Source organism: Zootermopsis nevadensis, unplaced genomic scaffold, assembly GCF_977971745.1.
Source record: "Zootermopsis nevadensis isolate Lab colony 2312 unplaced genomic scaffold, Znev_1.0 Znev_ptg000023l, whole genome shotgun sequence".
Taxonomy (NCBI): domain Eukaryota; kingdom Metazoa; phylum Arthropoda; class Insecta; order Blattodea; family Termopsidae; genus Zootermopsis; species Zootermopsis nevadensis.
Genome location: NW_028259155.1, coordinates 3055920 through 3079868, shown reverse-complemented (window position 1 = coordinate 3079868; position 23949 = coordinate 3055920). Strand labels below are relative to the sequence as shown.

Below are 23949 nucleotides of genomic sequence, written 5' to 3'. Positions count from 1 at the left end.
TGCAAAATTGGCGATAAAGGGCAGAAGATCCTGGCTGACACAAGGAGAAGAATGGGGGGAGGGGAGATCCAGAATCTTCTCATGATGACCTTCAGTCAGCTACGTGACCCTTCGAGAAACATGTTTTTTTTCTTAATCCCATCTTTCTAAATATTATTTCAGTACAAGTAGAAGTGTTTGCGAAGGCTGTATGAATTTATCACTGTAAAGTACCTGTGGTCTGTGGGTGGAGATGGTACCTTTTCCGGACTGGTCGTTGTCGAGGTGCTCATCGAATTGTTGAGAAAACCTATGTTGCTGTCACCAAGCGCAGCCTGCAACATAACGTATTTGTTCTAGAATATATTATATTATCATACAGATTATCAGATGTTAATCTACTCCGTTGGTTGCGATCTAATTTTTATTGTTACAATTATAAACAAAACAGTTCTGCAAAATACATTGATCACTCTAACATCAAAACTTCTTTAAAAAATTCCAGAGTAAGAAAAGGAAATGGAATAAATTAATGACTATAAAAGAAACTGAATTAACTCCAAGGGTAGAAAATAACCCTCAGACATGAATAAATATTGCACTTATTTCCAAACTCTGACAACTAGGTGATACTGGTTAGTATGAAGCTTTGTTCAACTTACAGCGAAAAGGTTAATACTTCATACAAAGAACATTAATCTTACTAAAAATAATATATTATAATAAGACTATTTGAAGATTGTAGCTGTACGGTAAATAATAAAAGTACTTTACCTCAGAATAATTCTCACATTGGGAATTCTTGAAAAATAAATAAGAATGTATTCAAATAACTGTGTGAAACATACATGCCATTACATACTATGTGCAATTATTGTAATAAGGTTCGGCTATTCACAATACAAAAATTTCATATTTCAAGTAACATGAAATAAATAAAAGCAAAGATTCAATCAGATTTAAAAAAGAACAACCACTGCTAACACTTCAAAATGTGTTGTGTATCACAGTATGATAAAGTAGTTGTATCGTCTACACGGCCAAATTATTTGGGACAGTCTAGGAAGCAGTTAAATGACAGAAATCTGTATATTGTGGGTTACCCCCATTATTACAAGTATCAAGGTCACAAAATCTGCAACATTCATACAGAACGCGAACGTTGCAGATCAGGTACGAGAACGCTATAAAGGCAAAAGCAACATACTACCTCTAGACTTTTAAAACTTATTTCTGAAACTTTAGTGTTCTATTCCGTTATGCACAAGTTACAAAGAATGATCTTAGGTGACGTAAAAGTTGAGTGTGGCTAGTTAGCAAGGCACAACATTTTTTATTTTGTCAGACATGCTAAAAGCTTTGATTTTGTTAAAATTATCAACTGAAGATTTAGTGTAATTTGTATTGCAGAAATTTATTACTATATATTGATACATAAAAACAGACAGGAAATGAATTGTAGTTTGTAAATATTAAATTTCCATTAACTCAGAGTTACATTCATCAGCATTTTAGTATCAGTACTAATTACAGTTTCTGTATTGAGAATTAAATTTTAGTTGAGAGTATTAGAACGATTGATCATGACGGTCAAATGGACATAACTGATGCAAAATGCTGACATTGATTGTGTAATGTACAAAGTGCATTATGTTGTTTTATTTTTTTAAGAACACTAACTAATCATCTTGGATTAATAATCTCTCTATTTTAATTTTAGAATACAATGCCACTTTTAAACATGTTTATATTGATTCTGCTACAAAACTCAAGTATACTTTAAAACGCTGCTGCTATGGGAATCTAGGAACTATAAAAGAAATAATATATGACAACCACTGCCTTAAAAAAAATCTTTTCACATGAAGAATATCACTTTTACCTCGCTCAGTTCTTTCTATCCTCCCTAAAATAAACACCAAACTATTAAACTTGTAACGCTTATTAATAACTTCTCCAAATGACTTCTAATCTTTACTCAAATAAATGTTACAAAACCTGTTCAAGCAGAAATATTAACGTAAAGATGAACAGATTTACCTGATTGTGAAGATGGCTGTCTTTTGAGTTGTTGCGCCGTGTAGTCTGGTAAACTTCTACCAGCCAACATGGTGCAACAACCCAGAAGACAGCCATCTTCAGACTCACTGCAGTGAAAACCTCAAATCCTACATTACCTGATGGTGGATGCAGAATCCAACTTCCAAAATACTGTAATTTTACAATATTTATATGGTGGACAACGTCCAAAAGGGAAAAATTAACACAATGTAATGCGTCATAATCAGAAACCTTCAAACTTCAACACGGTAACTAATTTAATTAATACATGAGCCAAGTCACTTCAGGCATTTTAAGACACCTATTCAGAATGGAATATATATATATATATATACACACACATACATATAAAATCAACTACAAAAATTGTTAGACAGGTGATGGCTTTGCTAAAAAATCACAAAACCCATGCAACATTAGACACATGCAAAATACAGACATATGTTTATTAGTTTAAAGCGCCATTATAATCCTCATTAATACTGAGTCTTACCTGCAAGCTGGCATTCAATGCGTCTCCATACAAAGTGGGGCTGTGTGTCAGGGTGGGGCTTTTAGACTGGACACCCCTAGTAATTCAAAAAGTAAACATTATTATCAACATTTTTAACCCAGATATGTGATACACATTTTATTCAGTGGATAATCCTGAAAGATAATAAAATGTAACATGAGAATATAATAAAATAGAAAAAGCAGATAAAAACATCAAGATATAGAGAAAAATGGAATAGAAAAAGAGAAAATTATTCAAAGTGTTAACAAACTCACCACCCAACTTGGACGTTCACGAAATGTAGGTATTACGAGACCAAGAGTTAAAAAACAGAACAGATAAAAACATCCTTGTTTCAAATCAAGTGGCATAGTTAACCTCACTTTCAATATACTCAAACATAATTTAATATCAATGCTAGTTAATTTCATCATTTCAGAGTATTAATAAGTAACAAATAAAGATGGTACCCTGAAGATTTGAAACAAGAAATATTCAACGCACCAAGTGATCGCAGTACCTGTTCCCAGGTGAGGAAAGCTGCTCCATTCTATGACAGAATTCCTTCTTTTCCATTGGTTTCAATAAGTAGAGAGCACTCAGGCTTACAAATGTTTCAGTCACTTGGTAAACATTGAAAATATTAAACATCAAGAGTGTATAAAATGTAGTAAAAATATGTAAGAAACGTGTAGAAAATACACAAAGGTAATAAAATACAAATACAAGAAATGTAAGAAAGATATAGAAAAACACACAGTAAAAGAGAAAAGAGGAAAAATGCATATTAAATGAGAAAGAAAGAAAGAATATACCTTGTTTATGACGACAGTACCTAACTGCAGTAGTACTTGGTTTTCCCCACGGACACGGTGAATGGTTATTTTCTAATGAAATGGTCTATCTATCTCTTTACAACATCTGCATGGGCACACACAAAAGCCATCAGCTTGACTGATTGAGAATATAATGTGGGGAAAGAACTGTAGATGGATTCCATAAACAATTGTGTCCATGCTGGATCTCCGGAAGAGGATAGCCAAAGGGTTGTGTGTGGCACGACAGGAAGAAGAGGCGCTACTGGTAACGGTGCAGTGCTCGAACTGATCTGTACTTGATAGCTACATGGGTAATCACTCACACAATACTGGATTAGTTCACCCACACTCTCCACACATTACACGAGCATGTACAATGCAAAGCGCCTGAAAGCATGAAACACGTACTTCTGCTTGCAATGCGACTCTTCTGACTTCACTTCTCAACAGTATGCAGTATGTGTTACAAATTCCCATAAGACATATAAATCCAGCTCATCTGTCACGCTACAAATTCTGACATACAAATTTTAAACAAAAATGAGTTTGAAGGTGGCTGTTTGCTGTTGTTGCACCGTGTAGTCTAGCAGTACTGACATTTGAGAGGTGCTTGCTGCCTCTGAAAAGTCGGTAAACTTCTACCGGACTGTACAGCGCAACGACCCAGAAGACAGCCATCTTCATACTTCCTGCTACGAGGACTCGAAATCTTTTAAAAATAAATAAATAAATAAGCTTCGCAACAATACAAATGTATATTCAAAATATTAACCCAGCATTTACTTACTTCCCAAGTGCAGCAGAAATATTTAATTACCTAAATGTGATAATTTTATTAGCCTGTAACAACAAACATTAAATAGAATTTACAAATGTAATTACTCACTTCATACAGCACAAAATATAGTGAACTGGCTGTCATTATTAGAAAGTGTATCAATACCTGATATGAAATACAAAGCTGGAAGCATAGTGTCTGTGGTTTTGTGTGTGTCTTTAATTTTTTAACACTTTAATTCTAAAAATATAATATATAACAAAATTCAATTTAATTAATCCCTTAAATATGATATAAATATGGGCACTGCTATGAATGATATCATTAATTTTATCAATGGGATATCATTTCAAACATATCAAGTAAAGCATTACTGAAAATAATATTTAAATGGCAGTTTCTGTACATAATATAATAAGTTATAACAGAATATTAGGACTTCTCGGTTCAAACACATACTGCAGACATTCCTTAACTTCAATTTTTTACATCTCGAAACATGAGTGAAAGTCTGAAGGGTATACGAGCTGTATAAATGGTTTTCATGTATCCCAGGCAAATCCCCACCTACCAGTAATAATTTTACTTAACCCTACATCTTCTTATGTATTAATTAAATAAAATAATAAGCACACATTTTAACCTTTGGATGACAATAATAGGGTTATTTTGAGCAGGAAAATCAACACTTGTCGAACTGTTACCAATATTATTACATCATTTATTTGTCCATCTCCATTTGTAAATTTTCATCGCTTTCAGTTAAAAATATACGGCAAAATGTTTGAAACAAATTAGCTTGTGCTAATTATCCTGTGAAATGTGTGGACAGTTCATTTCATTTTGTACACAGCGTAAACAACCGTCACTTTATACCAAAGCCGAAGCTGCCGTACGTGATTTCTTGAAAACCGAGGACTCGGTTGTAATTAACGAAGTCACATTAATTTTTAGCAGCCAAAATTCATAAAAAAATTTTATGTTTCAGTTATATTTTCACTCCAAATATTTTTTTTAGATTTTTATGACAAACACAAATGTTCAAGTCGATGCACATTATCAATTATGCTCATTCAAGAATATATATAAAATATTTCACTTCATTATAACGCTTATAATGAAAGTATTTATGTCATCCAAGGGTTTCACTGCACTACTAATCAGCTACATCTTGCCTTATCTCGATTAGCATACCACGGGCAAGGACTTCATCTAAATAAATACTTTTGAATCTTTGGACCCATTTGGACTATTCTCTGCAACTATCAGTTTCAAGAGTGCTTGCTTTGGAGAAGACTCCATGTCCATTCCATTTTCTAACCATGCAGTACAACAACACAAGCACAGAAAATGATACAATGAGAAATATTTATTAAAAGTCACAGATCAGTTATAGTCTTTGTGTATTCAAAAGTTCCTATACAGGAATATTAAACGTTTACGAGATAATAAACGTAATGCCTCCATAAAGCACTGCACCCTACAAAACTACATATCTGATCCCAGTCCTCCAGTCTGAAAAATGCACAACCAAAGCAGATAAGACAGACAGCAAAGAACAGTTGCAACATTTCTTGCAAGGCACGTCCAAGGTAGTGTTCATGTGACGTGTAGGCAGTGTACGCACATGAGGGACAGAAGTGGATGCAAACAATCTGACCCAAACACATTCCGGCAAAGCCACGTTTTCCACTGCGCCTCCATTCCTGTCCCCCTGGAAGCCTGGCATGGCACAAACATCAATCACTAAAGCAACGAGCCGTAGCAGCGTCAGCAGCAGCAAAGTTTCCAAAAAGTCAGTGCTTACTGTGCGGAGAGGTGGGGTGGAGTGGGTGATGGGGTGGGGTCATATTTCCGGGGACGACCACGAGAAAGATGGCGTCGCTTGACAAACTCTGCATCGTCCACCATCCAGAAGGAGCCAAAGTCGTCTTCATAGCGCACAAAACACTTGTGCAGTGACAGATTGGTGCGGATCGCGTTCTGTATACACAGACCACCAAGAAAGAGAAAAGAGAGTAAAAGACAAAGTTTAAGAGAAAAAAAAGTATAGAAAATGGTAAAGTCTCACTTCTAGCCGCCTTCTCAGCAAGACATGTTCGATTTGAAATACCTTCCGTCGCCTGTCCCGTCCACCTTTCTTGCCCCACGCTAAGTTGTTAGTCGTCGGTTAAGTTGCCTCATGCTGGTTACGCACACACAAACATAAGCGAGACAGAAAAAGTGGAAAAACACATATGAAAAACATGTAAATGGAAAAAGATGAGAATGGAAAAAGTGGGAGAGAAAAAAAATTCAAATCCAAATGTTTGCTAGAAGGAGCTAGAGACTGGAGGAGTCCGAGACCAACTTGCGTGTCCGGCTCGGCTGCGATGTGACATACCCGGTGGTGCACCGTTGGGGCCGGCGCTTGTAAAATTCCACTTCGTCCACCGTCCACACGGCACCTTTCACGTTCTCCACCCTCATGAAACATTTGTGGAGAGACAGGTTGTGTCGCACTGCATTCTATACAAAATAATACACATACAAGTAAGCAACGCAAACCAAAAAAACAGGGCAGAATACAAAAACGAGAAAAACTAAAGCTTTGTCAACACAAGTTGGCAAATAAGTGTAGCAGCTACAATTTCTTTCTATTACTGAAGTATAATATCACTAAGTAATGTAAAAGAAGCCAAGACAAAGGGCAATCTATAGTTCCGCATGCATGAAATCTTCATCACTTACAACGCATCTGCTCCATTTATATAAATAAAAAACAAAACGTAAATCATAATAAATCAAATTTCATGCAAGGTGAAGCTCCTTAAAATGCAAATACAATCACTCTAAATACTTTGTAAAGGTGCAGTTCAGTGAAATAATAGAACTAGAAGTGAAGGGTCATGCCAACTATAACAACTTAATTCTAAAAAAAAAACTTTTAACATTCAGATTATTCTCAATTTCAACAGCTCTACATAGACATTAGTCAGAATCTTTCCATGAACAACAGAAACTCTTTCAACATTCAATCTGTTAAAACACTATTTCAAGCAATGCTCTACTCTACAGACAGTCAATAAGAAGTGGAGATGGATTTTTCTCAGTATTTGGTGTCCATCTTGTTGACTTTCAAACACTTTCCTGGAACAATACTAGTCTATACAAAATCATTATTTTTTTCATTCTATCAACAGAAACATCATATGTCACAAAACAGAGAAACAGTTACTTGTTCTAGGTATCCACCTTTAAAGAAAGCAATTTTAATTAGTCAGCTATACATATTTGAATTATTGAAAACAATGATACAACAATACTTTTAAATCGCAGGATACAGTAAAGTGCAATTTATATTTTAAAAATATAAATCTTTTGTAAGAATATGAGTTTTCATAATGGCTGTTTGTCACTTCCAAATGCTTTAAAACAAACTAAAAAATAAAACATAACATAACCTATATTTAAATACTCATGATATTTCCTAAATATAAACTTGAGTGTGTTCTATAAACAATAAATGTTTGCATAAACCTCTTACAGTCAAAATTTTACATAGTTAATTTGGGTTTGTGCCATGTCAAATTGGAGGTTAAGAACTTTTCAAAACTCAATAAATTCTTACCTGGAGGTGGAATTTGCAGTTGAGTCCAAAATGTCCATACATAACCTTCAATTTATCAACAAGCACAAATAATAAAACAGACAACTATATCATTAACAATAGTGGTCTGTTTACTAAGCAATTATGTTTACAGACATGAAATTCAGTTTTTCTTTTCTTTTTCAAATCAGAAGGAGAATAAAACCTGATATGAAAGCATGCCTAATAGTTATACAATAAAATTACACCTTCAATTTTTTCTACTGCACTAACAGTGGGAGAGGTTAACTCAATACTTGTCTGTCCACGGAAAAACAACATTAAAATGTTTATACACTGGGAATGAAAGTGGGTGCCAATATTCAATAAACATAAGTGATACGCTACTTTAAATTTCAAATGTCAGTTGTAAGAAAAGAAACGTGAAAATTAATTGTAAAGGATAATGTTGCTCATTCAGTGGAATACTGACATTCTTAATTTTTAATTAATTCCATTAAGTCTCAAAATGGATTCAATAAATTTGAAATTCCGTCTAGCACACATGTGGCTAATTTGATGTGCTTGAGATTATAATGTCATTCATTACTACTTCACATCTCCTGTATTTATCAGACTTCCAAATAGTTACGGATATAATTCAATAGCACAACATGGCGTGGATTTGCTGCATTGCTCTCCTTTTGAAGAAGACTTGCATTTACTGTTATATAAATGTTAGGTATGTGCTAATGTTCAGCACTTTTACGTAAATTTCTCTGCTGTACGCGTAAAATTATTTTCTAGGTGAAGCACCAATTGAAACGACGATCACCCCATTTCACGGTATGCATAGCGAGAAGGCTACTGAAGAAGTAAAAGAACATCTTCATAGATTGCAGGTTTCTCATAATACTGAAGATGTTAATGTTGGTTTTCTGAGTTGTAACGCGATGTGGACTTGTAAGAAGACACCTACATTTCAGATAAATATAAAGTCTCCATCTGTTCTTAAGCCCTGAAGATGGAGACATTACGCTTCTCTGAAATTCTGACATCTACAAGTCCTAGAAAACCATAAGTAAGTTTCATTATGACAACAGGAGGGAGAATGCCGCTACTTAAGGTAGATGTAGTTGACTGCAAAGACATTTTCATTACTGGAATTGAGATATAGGACACAACCCTTACTAGTAACAAGCGCTGAACACGAATAAGGAGAAGGGGTGTATACGGCACAGACTATGGTTCGCCTTCCGTAGAAGACCTCAGTGACAGAAGGCCAGCTTCACAGTCATACTCTGGGCATCCATCACATATGAAATGGCCCTGCACAGTCATTGGATGGGAGGATAAATAGGCCCTGCAGATGTACTGGACACGGCGTTGAAATTAAACATGCCCCACTGCCCCTGCTGGAGAATGAACACTAACTGTCCAATCCAGAGTTTGACGTCTTATGACACAAGCTAAGTTATTCTGGTTTCCTTGAACGAAGAAGATCAACAGAAAATGCTACAAGGAAGTGGAAGAAAGTGTCTGTGAATTCGGAAAGGTCACATTAATATATATCAGTGACCAAAAATAAATTCAAAATACAATAGAAAATATAAACGACATCGCTATCTTCTGGGTTGTAGCACCACCGTCTGGTAGAAGTTTACCGACATTTCAGAACGTCCTTGCTACCTCTACTATCGAGAAGATCTGTTACTTCTTGACTTTACCAGACGTCTTCATTGTGTGGTGCTTACTCAGATTCAGAAAAATGTCTTCTTGGTACTTAATTTAGTACAAGTACAATTTTACTCAGCCTTTCTTTCACTTCTCAGTCTTTCTGTAGCTAACCTAACCTCACTTTAGGAAACGCTTTGTCTCTGAATGGGTGACCAATCATAATTGATGCTGGATACAATATGTGAAGCAACAAATCTAACTCCTTCAAGTGTAAGTGAAGTACACTCAAAAGAGTATTTTCTGTATTATAAGAAGTAAAAAAGTATTATCATTAAATTGTTTAAATAATTTAATAAAAATATTGGTCTTGTAATAACGACAGCCTTTTAAAACTTCAGAGAAAACATAAATGTTATAATTAAAGTTTTTATTAAACTACCCCCTAATACCATAAAAACAATAATAATAACAGTACGTAAATGTACTTTAGAAATGTGTAAAATTCTTCATTTCTACAGAGTTAAAAATGTATTACTGTAACTATTCTCTCACACTGTTCTGTAGTCCAAAATAAAAGGTTAATTTTCATGAACTTTAAAATATGAAACTTTCCTTGAAGAACTCTTCAGATTAATACAAGTTATAATTTTACCAACAAATTAAAAGATGTAAAATATTCTGTACATTACTCATTTCAATATTTTAGACCACTTTCACTGTTGTAATTGAAGGCTGTTGTATGCAACGCTTCGTTTAATTTTATTTCTTATAAAAAATCACAAATCACTTAGTGCCAACAGAAATTAATTAGCACATGCTGTCTTCAGGCAGTGGAGGATAGTTAAATACAATTTATCCTGCTAGAGAATAAGAATCAGTTCTGAATATAAACAATTTTGTTACAATACGGTTGAAATGAGAAGCATTTAATGCCTGATATTTTAAACTCATGCCCTTCGCATAGGTTTAGAAATATATTTTTTAATGTGTCTGTCAATAAAAATGTGCGGACTTCACATAATCTGCAACATAACACTTAAATAAGAATTAGTAGATTAATTGCCGTTAGTATTTTAGAATGACGACACAGAACAGCGTTACGGCAGCAACCTGAAGTTGTACAACTTAAATCTATATAATTGAGTAAAATATGGAAAACACATAGTGCAAATACGCAGTGCCATATAAAATGTTGAAAGCATGCAATATTAAACCTTTGTGTCACCCATACAAAACTTGAAGAACTTTTAATTTTCAATATAAACCAACAACTACAAAAATAGGAATCACTTATATACTGAGTGTTTTCAAATAATGTGCTGTAATAAATAGGAGTGTTTCAGGAATTAAATATGAGTCAAATAGACCAAATGTGTCATAGGTCTGGAAATGTTTCTGTAAACACGGGGGATTGCAAGGCTCGTCAAGTCATTACGATATGCAAGTGGTTGGAGGTTCATGCGATCCCTAGACAAGAGGCATTGATGACAGCATTTGTCCTAATGACCAAGAGAAATGTGCAATTACCAGGGCTCGAATTTAAAATAATGTTCAGCACCCCTTTTCACCCACAATCTGTGACGTGATGGAAGTATACATGAAGATGGCTGAGCAACATGAGAAAGGCTGTTTCGATGCGCCAGAAAGACTGGGACCATCTTCCTGTTGTCCTAAAGAGCCTTCGCCCATAAGACAACAGGCATGATGCCACCAGCACGGTGTTTGGGAGAGAGGGTCATGTCTGACACGTGACCTGTAGTTTGGGGCTCCCCCCCATTAAGAAGCAGAAGAAGGTGGTCGGTGGCAGAATAATGGCCCACTACAAATGTCTGGCTCATTCTGCAAGGTTCCAAGACCAAGTTTCGTTGTATCGCTTGACTTCGATAAGAGCAAAGTCACCTAAGATATAACCATAATGGAAAGGATCACACAAGGTGATCAACCAGATAAACGACGTAGCGTACCGGATCCTGCGATATCCAAGGGGAAAAATACAGTGGTAAGAAAAGAAAGATTGGTGACACACCTACGGACTTATCAGGATGAAGAGCCTTGAGGAAGGATTAGTGTTGTAGATGTGCAGCGAACGTGTGTCTTGCTCCCAGCAGCCTGATTGGCCAGCCATGTGATTACAAGAGCCAGGGTGCGTACACATCTCAAAATTTCTGAAAAAACCTTGGACCTGCTCGGCTACAATCAAAGCTTTGAGAATCTCCTGCCTGTTGATGGAGAAATTGAGAAACAACTGTGTCACTCTTGAAGAGTTAAGGCGCCTTTAAACAGAGGTGAGCTAGCTGAAGGCAAATTCAGTGAAAAATGTGGAGCAATGGAATGCAGTGTGTGTGCTGGCAAGTCATGAGCTGTGAATTCAATGCTGAAGCAGTGCGGTATGAATGTAAAACGAAAAACTGTTACCAGTGTGGAGTCTGGGTAGAACAATTAATATTGTGATTTATAAACTAATAGAACTGCTGTCAAAAAAAAAAAATTAACTATAATAGTAAATAATAAATCCACATTTCAAGAGCAAAAAACTTAACGTTAATTACTTATCATAATAATAATAATACAGTACTTAAAACATGATGGTGGATATGTATTAGCTATTAATCCGATAGAAATTAAGTCTTGCAAATAATAATATTCAAATTTTAAACACATTAATACCTGAATATATTTTCTTTGCATGAAATAACACTCACTTTTACCAACGTTTTAAATAATTTGATTGATATTTTGTTCATAAGGCTTTAATATGTTATAATAAAAGAAACGTACATGATGACAAACTTTCTATTTGCCGACAAAATGTTATGTTACTAAGTAGTATTGCCTCAGGTCGGTAATAAATCTTAATTATGAAAATGTACTAATGCAATAACAACAATATTAATAACGTTAATAATTTAATTCCTTTATTAGATTTTTGCCAACGGCAAAGATCCCATGACAGGCAAACTACAAAATATAAACAACAAACAAAGAAATTAAATAAATCAAAATAAGAATAAGAACAATAATAAGGTGGCAAGACTCGCTCTCTTGATGTGGAAACAGGCACTATGGCCTAAATCCATGAAAGAAGAAAAAGAATAAATAATGTAACATAAAATTATGAACAGATAGGAAAGTCAGAGTATATATTAGAATAAGAACACACACGTGAAACAAATAATTTGGAATATCTTAATGCCATCAGCAGATGTGTCTATGTCGGACTGCAAGTGGGTGTTGACTCTGAATTTCCTGAGCGTTTAGATGATATCAGTTAGCGCTGATTAAGCCATATGACCTGTACCTCTGTCGAGAATAACACGTAAAGTGAGTCAAATCAATAATGTCTGCAATAACAAAATGTGATTCTAAGTATGTAATCATATTAAAAAATAAAATACGCAGTCCTTCACAAACCCTTCATAACATTTTATAAGGCACTATACCTTCCATGTCGCTGCATTTCGACGAAAGTAGCAGAACGTGTTTTGGAACCAGTTGTATATCTCGTTGAGCGTGAGCTGTTTGTCTGGTGATTCAATGATGGACTGAAATAGAAACAAATATATTATTAATAACCTTCGCTTCTATGGTTATTCAGCAACACTATAAAAGTCCTATATGGAATGCATAGATAACCTAGAATAAAAATATGTAAATGCATGTGGCTCACAAAAGTACGAGGCGCGTCCTCAAAGTAAGTTTCCCACTCGTCCCACAGCTAGCAAACCTTATATTGCGCGAAGCGACTGTGCGTACGTGATAGAGCAATGACGTAGCATGGCGCATGCACTAACGGTACCTCCCGCGTTCTCACAGTAGCATCGTTGCAGCTGTTGAAGATGGAGGTTCTTATTCCAGCTCCCGCCGACTGTGAAGTGCGGTCAGTGATAACGCTAGGCCGCACACGGCTCGACGGACAGCAAGTCTCCTGCAGGAGTTCAGCTGGGAGGTGTTTAATCATTCACCCTACAGCCCGGACCTCGCTCCCAGTGATTTCCATCTTTTCCTACACCTCAAGAAATTCCTGTCCGGTCAGCGTCAGCGTTTTGAGAATGACAGAGAGGCGGAGATGGTTGTCACACAGTGGTTCCAATCCCAGGCGGCAGACTTCTACGACACAGGTATTCAAAAGTTGGTCCCACGGTATGACCAATGTCTCAATTCCGGTGGCGAATATGTTGAAAAATAGCTGGACACTTGCTGTATCTGTTGCAATAAATATTTCCATGAAATTGTGTTTTGTTTCTGTAAACGGCCCCAGGGAAACTTACTTTGTGGACGTGCCTCGTACAACAGTCTGACATTTACTGACATCTGGAGTCTGATACATGTATTTTCTTCATGACCCAAACCGACAAGGATTAGTAACAGGAATAAAAAATACTAATCCAAATTAATTCAGAGAAACTACAAATATTTCTGATCGTACCTGTCGTATTAAAGATGCATAGGTAAATGGGGGCCTCACATCTGCATTTTTGTAGAACTCTCGATTCCTCTGAATTTCTGAAAGGAAAGAAAGTGAATAAGTAAATACAAGTCAATGAATTTCAGGAATACTGAAATCTGTCATCCTCCAATCACCTACCCTTTCACTTAATATATATAACAGTGCACATTTCACAATGTTTGTTTCCAAAAGATTAATATTTTCAAGCCGCACACAAGGTACCACAACAAAAGAAAAGTTCTGACAAGTTTTTTTTTACAAAAAAAAAAATGCATCCTATTCAATATCATGTAACAATTATGATGTATTTGATCATGTACTTTTGTGACTAATTCCAATTATCATCATGACAGGAAAAAATTTACATGTTAGACCTCAAGAGTAGTTGGAGATTTGTTTTTCAAATTGCTATCTTTGGTGGACGTATCCTTTGAGAGGTTTGGTGGTGCCAACAGAAAATTTTTGGATATGGTACTATCAATAATTAGCCCACCACTTATAGAGAATAATGCCCTTCTATCCAATCCTGAGACACTTAACAGTAATATACAGAGTGCGTCAGAAAATCTGACGGTTTTTGAAATGTAATAACTTTTCAAAGAAGACTGTAAAAATTTATTAACACAGGCAGATGCATTTCCATTTTTGTCGAGAATTTGTTTTTAAGCATTACTGTTTGCGTATGCTGGAAGATTTTTGTTAAATGGGAACTGACATACTGAAAACAGCAAATGAATGTCAAAAATGTTGCACAGCACAAATTAATGCAAAAAAATTCCACAATATAATATGGTGAACCATGAATTAGTCATGGGGAATGTGCATGTTAAAACATATTTCTATCACTTCATCTTTGAATTATAGAAGAATAGAAATTTAGGTTTCAGCGCCACAGACTAGATGCGAAGAGCACTGTATGTGATGTTGCGGTTACACGTGTACAGACTGCATTTACCAGGAGAATGCATAAATCAATATAAAGGGTGAATCAGGAATTGCAGCTGTCCTGTTCAAATATTCATGACACTTTCCACAAGTGTCTGCATTTAAAAGCATAAAAGATCCAGCTTCATCAGTACATCACACCCAGTAATCAACTGGGAAGAATTTTCAACTAATTACAATTTGTACCTGGACGTTGTCGACTCGTCTGACAAGGCAAAAAAAATCAACAAGCTGCCATATGTGGGGCTACGATAACCCTCAAGTTGCGCTAGGACATGAAAAGGATACATAAAAAATTAGTATATCATGTGGGCTGATAAAAAATTGTGTCATTGGTCCCGTTTCTTCTACGAGGTGACAAGAGACCAGAACTGCGTACTTGGGACATGATTAAGAACTTTGCTGTTGATGAAGTCTCCCACAGATCAAAGTTTGAACATGAGGGTGTTCATCCACATTATCACAATGAAGTGCGCGCTTTCTTGAATCAAATGTTTCCCGGCTGGTAACGGCCACCCAGGTCACATGACCTCACCCCATTAGACTTCTCTTTGAGTGAAGTGATAAAGAATATCGTGTACCGAGACAGGGTGAAAAACCTGCGGGGAATGTGGAAACACAACACAAACGCAGGTAGCACTGACTATACCAAACATGCTGGGAAAAACTTTTGTTGAATATCACTTGAACATTGTTGCGCAACAAGAAGCACACACATCAAGTCGTACTGACCAATAACATAAACTTTGGAAAGTTTAGTCTCCACTCCGTGTACCTTGTACACGATCAAGTCTCCTCAGAATTACCTTTTATTTCTTGATACCTTTTGCCCAGACAACCTGTACTTATGATAAAGTAAAAAATAAAATCATGTATTTGGTGAAGTCATCTCTTAAATAATGACCATCATAAAATAAACCAAAATTCTTTTTCCCCTCCCATAACAGACGTAAATATTTATGACGATTACATACTCTATTTTTCGTTTCTGTTAGTTATTTAATTCTGACCTATGAACCGCTGACAGCGCGTAGTGTCAAGTATGATGTAAGGAGAACTATGAACTACATGAATAATTTTTGAGAAGGAAGAAAATGTCAGAGTAGCGACACCTTCTTCTGCAATCATATCCTGGAGGGTACTTAGTTACGGAACTGTTACTTGTTCTGCATTATGTCAGGAAATGTTAGAAATGTAATTCAAAGAAAGAAGAGTTGTGATTTGACGCAGCTTTTCAAAAAAACAGGACAATAAAAAACAAATGTTTTCAGGAAGTTAAACAGGCATTCGTGACGCACATTGCACATTATAAATGTGTCAGACTCAACTATAATAGCATCCTCTTTGCACCAGCCACAAGTGCCATTTGTAAATTAATAAATATTTCAATACAAGATTACATCACAAAATAATAACAATAATAATAATACAAGAATTACTTTCAGATTCTGGTACAACTGCATCTGTATATAATTGCAAAAATGAACATTTGATGGCTGCCATGATAAATTATTTTTTCGTAAAACCTGTCACATTACAATTTAAAAGAAAAAAATGGTCGCAACACTTACCTTTCTCATGACCTGGACATAATACACGGTAAAAGGAAATGGGCACCATCTAACCAATTAAACTGTTTCACCAAATTTAAATTACTTACTATAAATTCGGTGTCATTAAAAGTTACGGAAACTCTGTTAAGATGGCACTTACATCTACCATCTTCTCATTCTGTATCGTCCCTTCACTGAAAAGTCTTCAACCAAGAGTCGTGTTCTTTCGAAGTATTTTAATGAGGTAATTCAGTATAAACATGTGCAGATTCTGAATGAAACGGTCCGCTTTATTTCCGTAAACTTCGAAAAAGAAAATTATTATAGCTGACATTTTGAAATTTCTGCTGCCTCTACATTGTCTTCATAATATATCCGTGTTACATAAACAAACTAATATTGAGGTTTTTGCAGCAGTCAAGACGCTAGCTGTCGTCTTTTTGGTTGTAGGTGGTCATCGATGTTTTGGAGGACTATATCACCTTCATCTTTAGTTTTTAAGTTAGTCAATTTTACATATTACAAATATTATAATAACAGCTTATTGTTCATAAACCCTATAACGGACTTCATCGGTTCAAGTAATCAACACGGTTTTGATAGTGACTAAGTACAGAGTAAACATTACCTTGTTGAACATCAAGTCCTGCCCGCTCCAGCATATAAGGCAGCCCTATAGCAGCCAGAAGAGAGAGGCAGAGAAAGAGAAGAGAGGATGTCATCAGAGGCAAGACTCAAACAACACAACACAACACAAGTCCTCACTGTACACTTAATGCAGTCATTACCTTCAGTAATATCTACTGCCACTCTGTCTGCAACTCGCCGCCTTAACGGAGTTTCTTCAAAAGGTCCTACAGGGAAAGGGCAAATTCCAGACTAAGTTCTTTGTAAAGCTGAACTCTTACATCAATCTTCGCCATTTCCCAGTAGTGAAAACACAGCAAAGCACTGTCATAACAGCATGTTTGTATCTCGATAAGATCTTCTCCGGCAATCAGCCGCGTCAGACGGTTAAAAGACGAGACCGACGTTTCGGGAACCAGAACCGTGATGATGGGACAGAGATGGTCCCTCAAACGTCGGTTTCGTCTTTTAACCGTTTGACGCGGCTGAATGCCCGAGAAGATTCTATTGACTTACGTCGCCACGAAAGCTTCAAATCATACAGCATGTAGTATCCATAAGTGGTCACACAAATATACTTTGAATTTCAGTTGATTTACTTTTTAACATTTCTCAAAATTAGTTCATGGGATCATATTAATTTTGGTAGTTATTAAAATTATGCTTTTATTCAACTCTATAGCTCAAAGGCAGACTATACCACTCTGTATAAGAAAGGATCATTTAACTGCCTTTAAGCTTGGTGATAAAACTACCTCTTCTAAGAATTATTGTGAATACAGAACTACATGATCCAATGAGTAATGACCTTCATTAAGTTTTAACAACATTTAAGGACACTTTCCAAATAAGTCCAATTTATTGTACTACCATACGTTAACCATGGCCCGTTCACTACTAACAACTTATTGCGTACTTCATACTATAAATGCCCATTTCAAAGTTAAGAACTGATGAACAGAAGAAACATGGACACAAAGCTGACTAAAAAACTGGACACTATCTTAAAAATTGATATTATTTTTTAATTATTCTTAAAAATATTAGGGTACTTGAGGGTGATCGGGACACATCGCTTTAAAAATAGGTTAGGTTAGGTTAGGTTAGGTTAGTTGTCATTTATTGAAATAAAATATAACTTTGAAGTATATGTCATTTATCCACACACATTAACCAAACCTAACCAAACCTAACCTAACCTAACCTAACCTAACCTAACATATTTTTAAAGCGATGTGTCCCGATAACCCACAAGTACCAAAAGTATTTTAAGTTGAATGAATGACCAATTATGGAACGTGATCACCACACATTTCAGTATTTGACTTTTTAAGTGAAAAATCTTTATGTACAGATTTAAGTGTTTTAATTTAAGAAATATCAGAACAAACTGAGTAGCAAAAGAAGTAAACCACAAAATACACGTCACATATCTCACGTTTAGAGACAAAAAGTCACCCAACCTACGGACTAAATTATGAGCGACTCATTTCTTCTTTTAATCGGCTGACGCGGCCGATTGCCCGAGAAGATCTTATTGAGCACACTGCATAAATAATAGTTTACTTAATTATATTTAAGAGGTTACAAGGTTCTAAAATTGCATGAAGAACGGTACAGACTGCAAGGAAGGTGTTTAAACTGCGGGCTTCTCGTCTTGGGTAAATACATAGGTGGATTTTAGTGAAATGGTTGTCGGCTTTGATTAAAGCAGTTCTGAAAATTACAATAAACCTGCATCTGTGGATGAATAACACTGATGGTTGCAAACTGGTTACAGAATACTCCTTTCTTCCCTAGCCATGGTTTCATCTACTCATGAATCAATAATTATCGCAAAACAGGTCATCTCCGTGGAGATTATCTTGTCACTTAACAGCGCAGAAATGAGTTTTGTAAACGTAAGCAGCGCAGGCGTTGACGCTAATCAAAAAAGACTGGTTTGTAAAATGACACCGAGAAATGGGAGTTAAAAGCCACAAATTGTTGATCACAGCTCAAGAAGCAGAATATTTTCCCACTGAGCCACAATATTGCCTTTCTGCTACGCATTACCACTGCATTTGTTTTGTTTTTTTATATTGTCAGCAGTATTATATAAAGATGTCCTCTGTGCACTACGTGAATACATTTAACGAACCATCTGATGCTTTTACGTGAATCTCACGTGAAGAGTAACTCTATCAAATATTAAGTGGAGCTTCAAAAGAAAGATTTGAACAGAAACACTTTTCATAATCTCGTCAATTAAGTAAGAGCAACTGACACTTACTAAGCACCACAGATTAACAGACGAAACATTGCGTTAAATCGGAGCTCAGCTTGAACAATTGCTCCAGAAAGTCCCTTAAATACCTTGGACAAGAAATATGAATAAAAAATAAAGAACCAGCAAAAAATTATTGTAACTACAGCCTTACAAAACCACCGTTGTGGTTCTGGAAGAAAATACGCTGAAAACACATTCATCGTGAAAGAGTTCATGAGCCCTGTGAAACATAAAGAAATGTGCGGACCTGTAACTTTCCTGCCGCGATTCTCGGAATTTTACGTCTTACCGCATGCAATTTATTCACGGTAATGTCTCCATTTACAGACCAGTGCCTCTTCCGGTAGCACGTTAAATAGTAGAATATCATCATTTATGCCAGTAGACCCCAAGTACTAACCCAGATCGCTCCCCGAGACACCACACGTGGCTCCTTACCTCAATAAGTTAAAACAGAGGCTGAGGTACAGTACTTTTACAATTAAATATTCCACTCTGCACTACAGGCGGAAATAAAATGGCATGGCATTGCATCAGACTTAATTAGATGTTTAATTGCACGTATTACTGCAGATTTTGGGGATGGACTGAGAGATTTTTTTTGCAATTACATAGGGAATTTCTGTACCAAGGCTTTCTTGAGAACAATGTGATGGCGGCAGTATAAAGAGGGACGTCATATCAGTTTATGACTATATTAGCTTCTAACGAAGAACTCTGCTCCACGGAGTTAGTCTCTTAATCGTCTCGTTTTACGGAATTCTACACGAAGTGAAATTTTTAAGAATTCTTTTAGGAGAGGAAATTCACTCACCTCCTGCGAGAGACAAAGCAGACTTGTCACTGATCCGCCTTCTGATTGGTCCGCCCATGTTGGGCGTCGGGGGTTGTAACACGGGCGACCGCACTGCAGAGACCAGAGCTGACATGGACACTGGAGCGACTTGGCTCACGGCAGATGTCGCCAGGCTCGGCGGCGGCTGGCTCAAGAGAACCGAAGACAGACTCAACTTCGTCAGACCCGGCCCAGTCTGAAAGAGGTCCGACTGGCCCCACAGCGATGAGGAGCCATTTGATGATTGATGTAAAGGATTTAAGTTGCCCGTTTCCGCCTACAACGGCACGTTCATTTACGTCAGGTTTCAATTACGTCTGCGGTGGACAGCTATTTGGACTGTGGCCTTCTGGATTATAACGTTGCGTATATAACCCAGAAGACCACAATCAAGATTCTTACTGATATTAGAACCTCAAATCTTTCGTAGTGAACGACTAACTAGCGTCAACAACTGCAATGAAATTTAAAATATGGGCCGACTGAAATTGGAAAACATTTAAGAGGTAAAACAAACAAGCGACAAAACAAAGGACGAAGAAAACTTGGAATTCAAGATTTTTTTCCGGACTGTACTAATATCAAGTGTTTTGTTGCGTCTTATTGTAGCCCCCACTGCCACCGGGTATAAACCCATTTGCAGTTAATAATAAATAATAATAATACTTAGTAACTTACCGTAGGATCTGATTTTGGAGGTTCGGGAGACGCTTGCTGTTTCGACATGTGCAAATGATGCATCATTGCCTGCAGTCGATCCCTCTCTTTCTGCAACTGAAGTTCCAGCTGCGATACCACCTGCATTTGTACCCTCGCCTGCGCGGTGGATCTGTCGTCTAACGTGTGTTCTGTGTTTAGGTGCCTGTCAAATGTAATGTTAACAGTTAAATACATTTCAAAAGGTAGCTTCGTGGTCTCAAGAGACACTCGGTACATGGTGCTAGCCAGCGTTCATGACTGACATGAAGGAAAATAAATTTAAATGTATAATCTTATGTATTCAAGCACAACACTATATCTTCTTGCTGCATGTTATATGTTTCACTGTATTCTTAAAAATAGAATTGAAGAGCGATTAACAAAAGTAAATAAAGTTTATATTGAACAGTGGAGACAAATTTTTGTAAGATGGGACATTTTTTTTTTAAAAAAAAAAAAGTAAAATATTAGAAGCTCAAAATTTAACTGAAGAGAACAAAATCATAATATTATATAACAAAAATTGTGTAAAAATTTATACAAAAATGTGTATCAGCAGAAATTAATGAACTTCAAAACAAATGGGTGGCATACAATGCAAAGAAACAACTCAGCCTTCGTAGAAATCAAATAATTTATTTCGGCAATGGCAGGGTAAGTTAACATAAACCCTAAAAGTTCAGAAAATGAAAGAATTTTTTTTTTTTGAAAGTCGCCTAAAAATATAAATATATTGATATTTTTATAAATTTATATACTCGTGACTATACATTTCAGATATGAAGTGTCTGTTTTGCTAAATTACATTAAAAATTAAATAAAAGTCCTGCAGAGTGGTTCAACAAGAGTATACCAGACGCTGCAGGTAGATTAATAAAGTGAGTAGAAACAGGCCTATTTTCAATTCTGAAAAGTCAAGAGAGTCGTGGCAATTTTAAAATACTACAAGACTTTCACAATAATTACATTCTGAACTAACGTAGTGTTATTTAAAAACGAAACACATGACACAAAACTGTTCGAATTGTCTGTCAGTGACCTGAGTACACATTTGAACATGGTTTCTTAATGTGAAGTACACTGTAGCATACTGCTATCTGTCGACACTTATTTCAGTTTCATATTTATCTTCCTTTGAAATTAAAATGACTCCGCCTTCCTGACTTGGACTTATTAATTACTCTGCATAATGAAATACAACTAACCATATTAAGCCACCATGTGAATAGAAGTCAGAGATGTGCAGTCCACCTGAAAATAACATTTAACCAAACACGTTCTAGGACGCCGGTAATCCCAAATTTCACCAAAATTCGTTAATCTGTAGTTATATTATTTCATAATAGCAGACGCTCACTTGCAAACAACAGCTAAAATACGAACTTCCGATAGATTTACTCCAGCTTATACACTGGTTTCTCTACGCGGGTTACTCCTGTTAATCACAGTTGCACCACCACTGCTGTATACCTCTAACCATGTCCCATGTGATGTATGACCCTGACCAAATGCCGCATTATGACACCCTGGGTCCCAAGTCACGGTTAGGTCATGGAACACCGTGAAACAAATTAATGGCCATTCGTATGCAAGTATAACAGGTTATTATGGGGGAAACAATAAGTTGTGTAAGGAACTCATGGCGCCTTCTTCACTACCAACTACTTCCCTGCACCAGTAACGACTGGATTCGGAGTAAAAGCGAACTACAAACAGGAAGTCGCGTGCCGTGTATGATTTGTGCTGTTCCCTAACGGCTATTCCTCGAACTAACTGTTTCAAGTTGCATCATTTTCATTTCGCTGTTCATCTATTACGTAGAATTTTTCACGCCATTTTAAGAGATCTGTTGATGTGTCAAATGTGGACTACCTCTTTCATATTACGTAAAGGAAGAAATCTTCACACTTGAATATCGTCCTTGTCTTTTGGTATTGCTTTATTTCTATGTAAAAACAAAACTAACATTGTTTTGTTTCGTTTAGAAGCCACATATGTCCCACATCGCCGATAACATAACGCGCATTAATGACGAAATGGGAAATGCATTGAAGGAAAAGTGTCGTGGCACATTAAAGGTATTTCTCCAGCAATTTTCTTGAGGAACCGAAGAAAATTTACTAAAAATTCTATTTCCATTCGAATTGTAATTAGTCCGTTTCAAAATATGCTCTTGACAGATGCAACAATTATCATTACAGACCTAAGGTTATCTGTGAACTGAACATTACATTGTTATATCTGTGATAATATTCTCTCTGCCTGGTTCGTCACGTGTTTCAAAGCTACGTAAGGAAATTTCCTTTTCACTCAGATTTAAATGAGTAAAAAAGAAAAACTTTTTATTCAATATCTTGCGAATCGGATTAGTTTGAGCGTGGGAACGCGAGGCGACGTGGTGCAAGGATTTAACTCATGAGGCGCTGAGAGGTCTTGAATATTAATTAGGCAGAGAGTAATTAGTGTTTTAAAAACAACGAGGTAGTGCCTTTTCTGTGTATCTCACGATAAAAAAAAAAACAAGCGAGGGCGAGGTTTTTGCTGAGTGAGGCAATTTTCATTGTTCACATTTCAGAAAGATTACCAAACGTGGTTGCCAACCCATGAACATTCAAATGGGAATTCTTGGTCAAATATTGGCAGGATAAGATGAGCTGCCCGGGAAGGGTAAGTTACGACGCGGTATAATCAATCTACATACCGCAAGATGGCAGGAAGAGCGAGAAACGGAGAATTCAAATGGAAAACATCAAGAAGGCTCTGATTATTCGTTCGAATGTTCTAAGAAGACGAAGGTTTGGAAAATAGATCACAAAAAATCAGCTTTTAATTATTCTGTAGCCCAAGTTCGGCTGTGTCTTTATGTTAAAGGGAGAAGTAAAAACTTCGCGTTTAACATGTTAATTAAGTCTTTGCTCTGAGATTTCGTCTTAAGTGCAAAAATAACTATAAAGACAAAAAAAAATACCGCGTATCAACAAACGTATAAAACCTTGTTCCCGCTGTAAGAGAAAAGATGCCAGATTGTTTATTTTTTTTTTAAAAAAAATTCTGTTTATAAATACATTTAAAGCGAAGATCACTTTCGAGAAGCTGATAGTGAACCAACTGATCAATAAATTCTCTTGTCTTTCATTTAACCATAAAGTTTCGCTAACGTGGTCCCAAGACTTCACCAAAATACCCCCATCTCGAGC

The 23949-nt window shown here is 36.2% G+C and overlaps 1 protein-coding gene across 26 annotated transcripts in view; it reads right to left on the bottom strand.

Annotated features, from left to right (window-relative positions):
• Positions 1 to 23949, bottom strand: part of FoxP (forkhead box transcription factor P) — a 475517-nt gene that overhangs the window by 8969 nt on the left and 442599 nt on the right. For 15 of the 26 annotated variants that reach the window (XR_015536730.1, XM_087354642.1, XM_087354645.1 and 12 more), the window contains 10 exons: positions 20732 to 20915; positions 20033 to 20330; positions 17111 to 17176; positions 16951 to 16995; positions 13804 to 13880; positions 12818 to 12919; positions 5940 to 6115; positions 2534 to 2609; positions 754 to 780; positions 214 to 314 (listed from right to left, as the gene is read on the bottom strand). Coding sequence is in view for 24 of the 26 variants with exons in the window: in XM_087354642.1 (XP_087210768.1) it covers positions 214 to 314; positions 754 to 780; positions 2534 to 2609; positions 5940 to 6115; positions 12818 to 12919; positions 13804 to 13880; positions 16951 to 16995; positions 17111 to 17176; positions 20033 to 20330; positions 20732 to 20915 (1152 nt within the window). In the remaining 2 variants the exon portion in view is untranslated. Of the gene's footprint in view, positions 1 to 213; positions 315 to 753; positions 781 to 2533; positions 2610 to 5939; positions 6116 to 6515; positions 6641 to 12817; positions 12920 to 13803; positions 13881 to 16950; positions 16996 to 17110; positions 17177 to 20032; positions 20331 to 20731; positions 20916 to 23949 lie in introns of those variants that run through there. The other 11 variants (XR_015536732.1, XM_087354641.1, XM_087354658.1 and 8 more) reach the window with 11 other exon arrangements.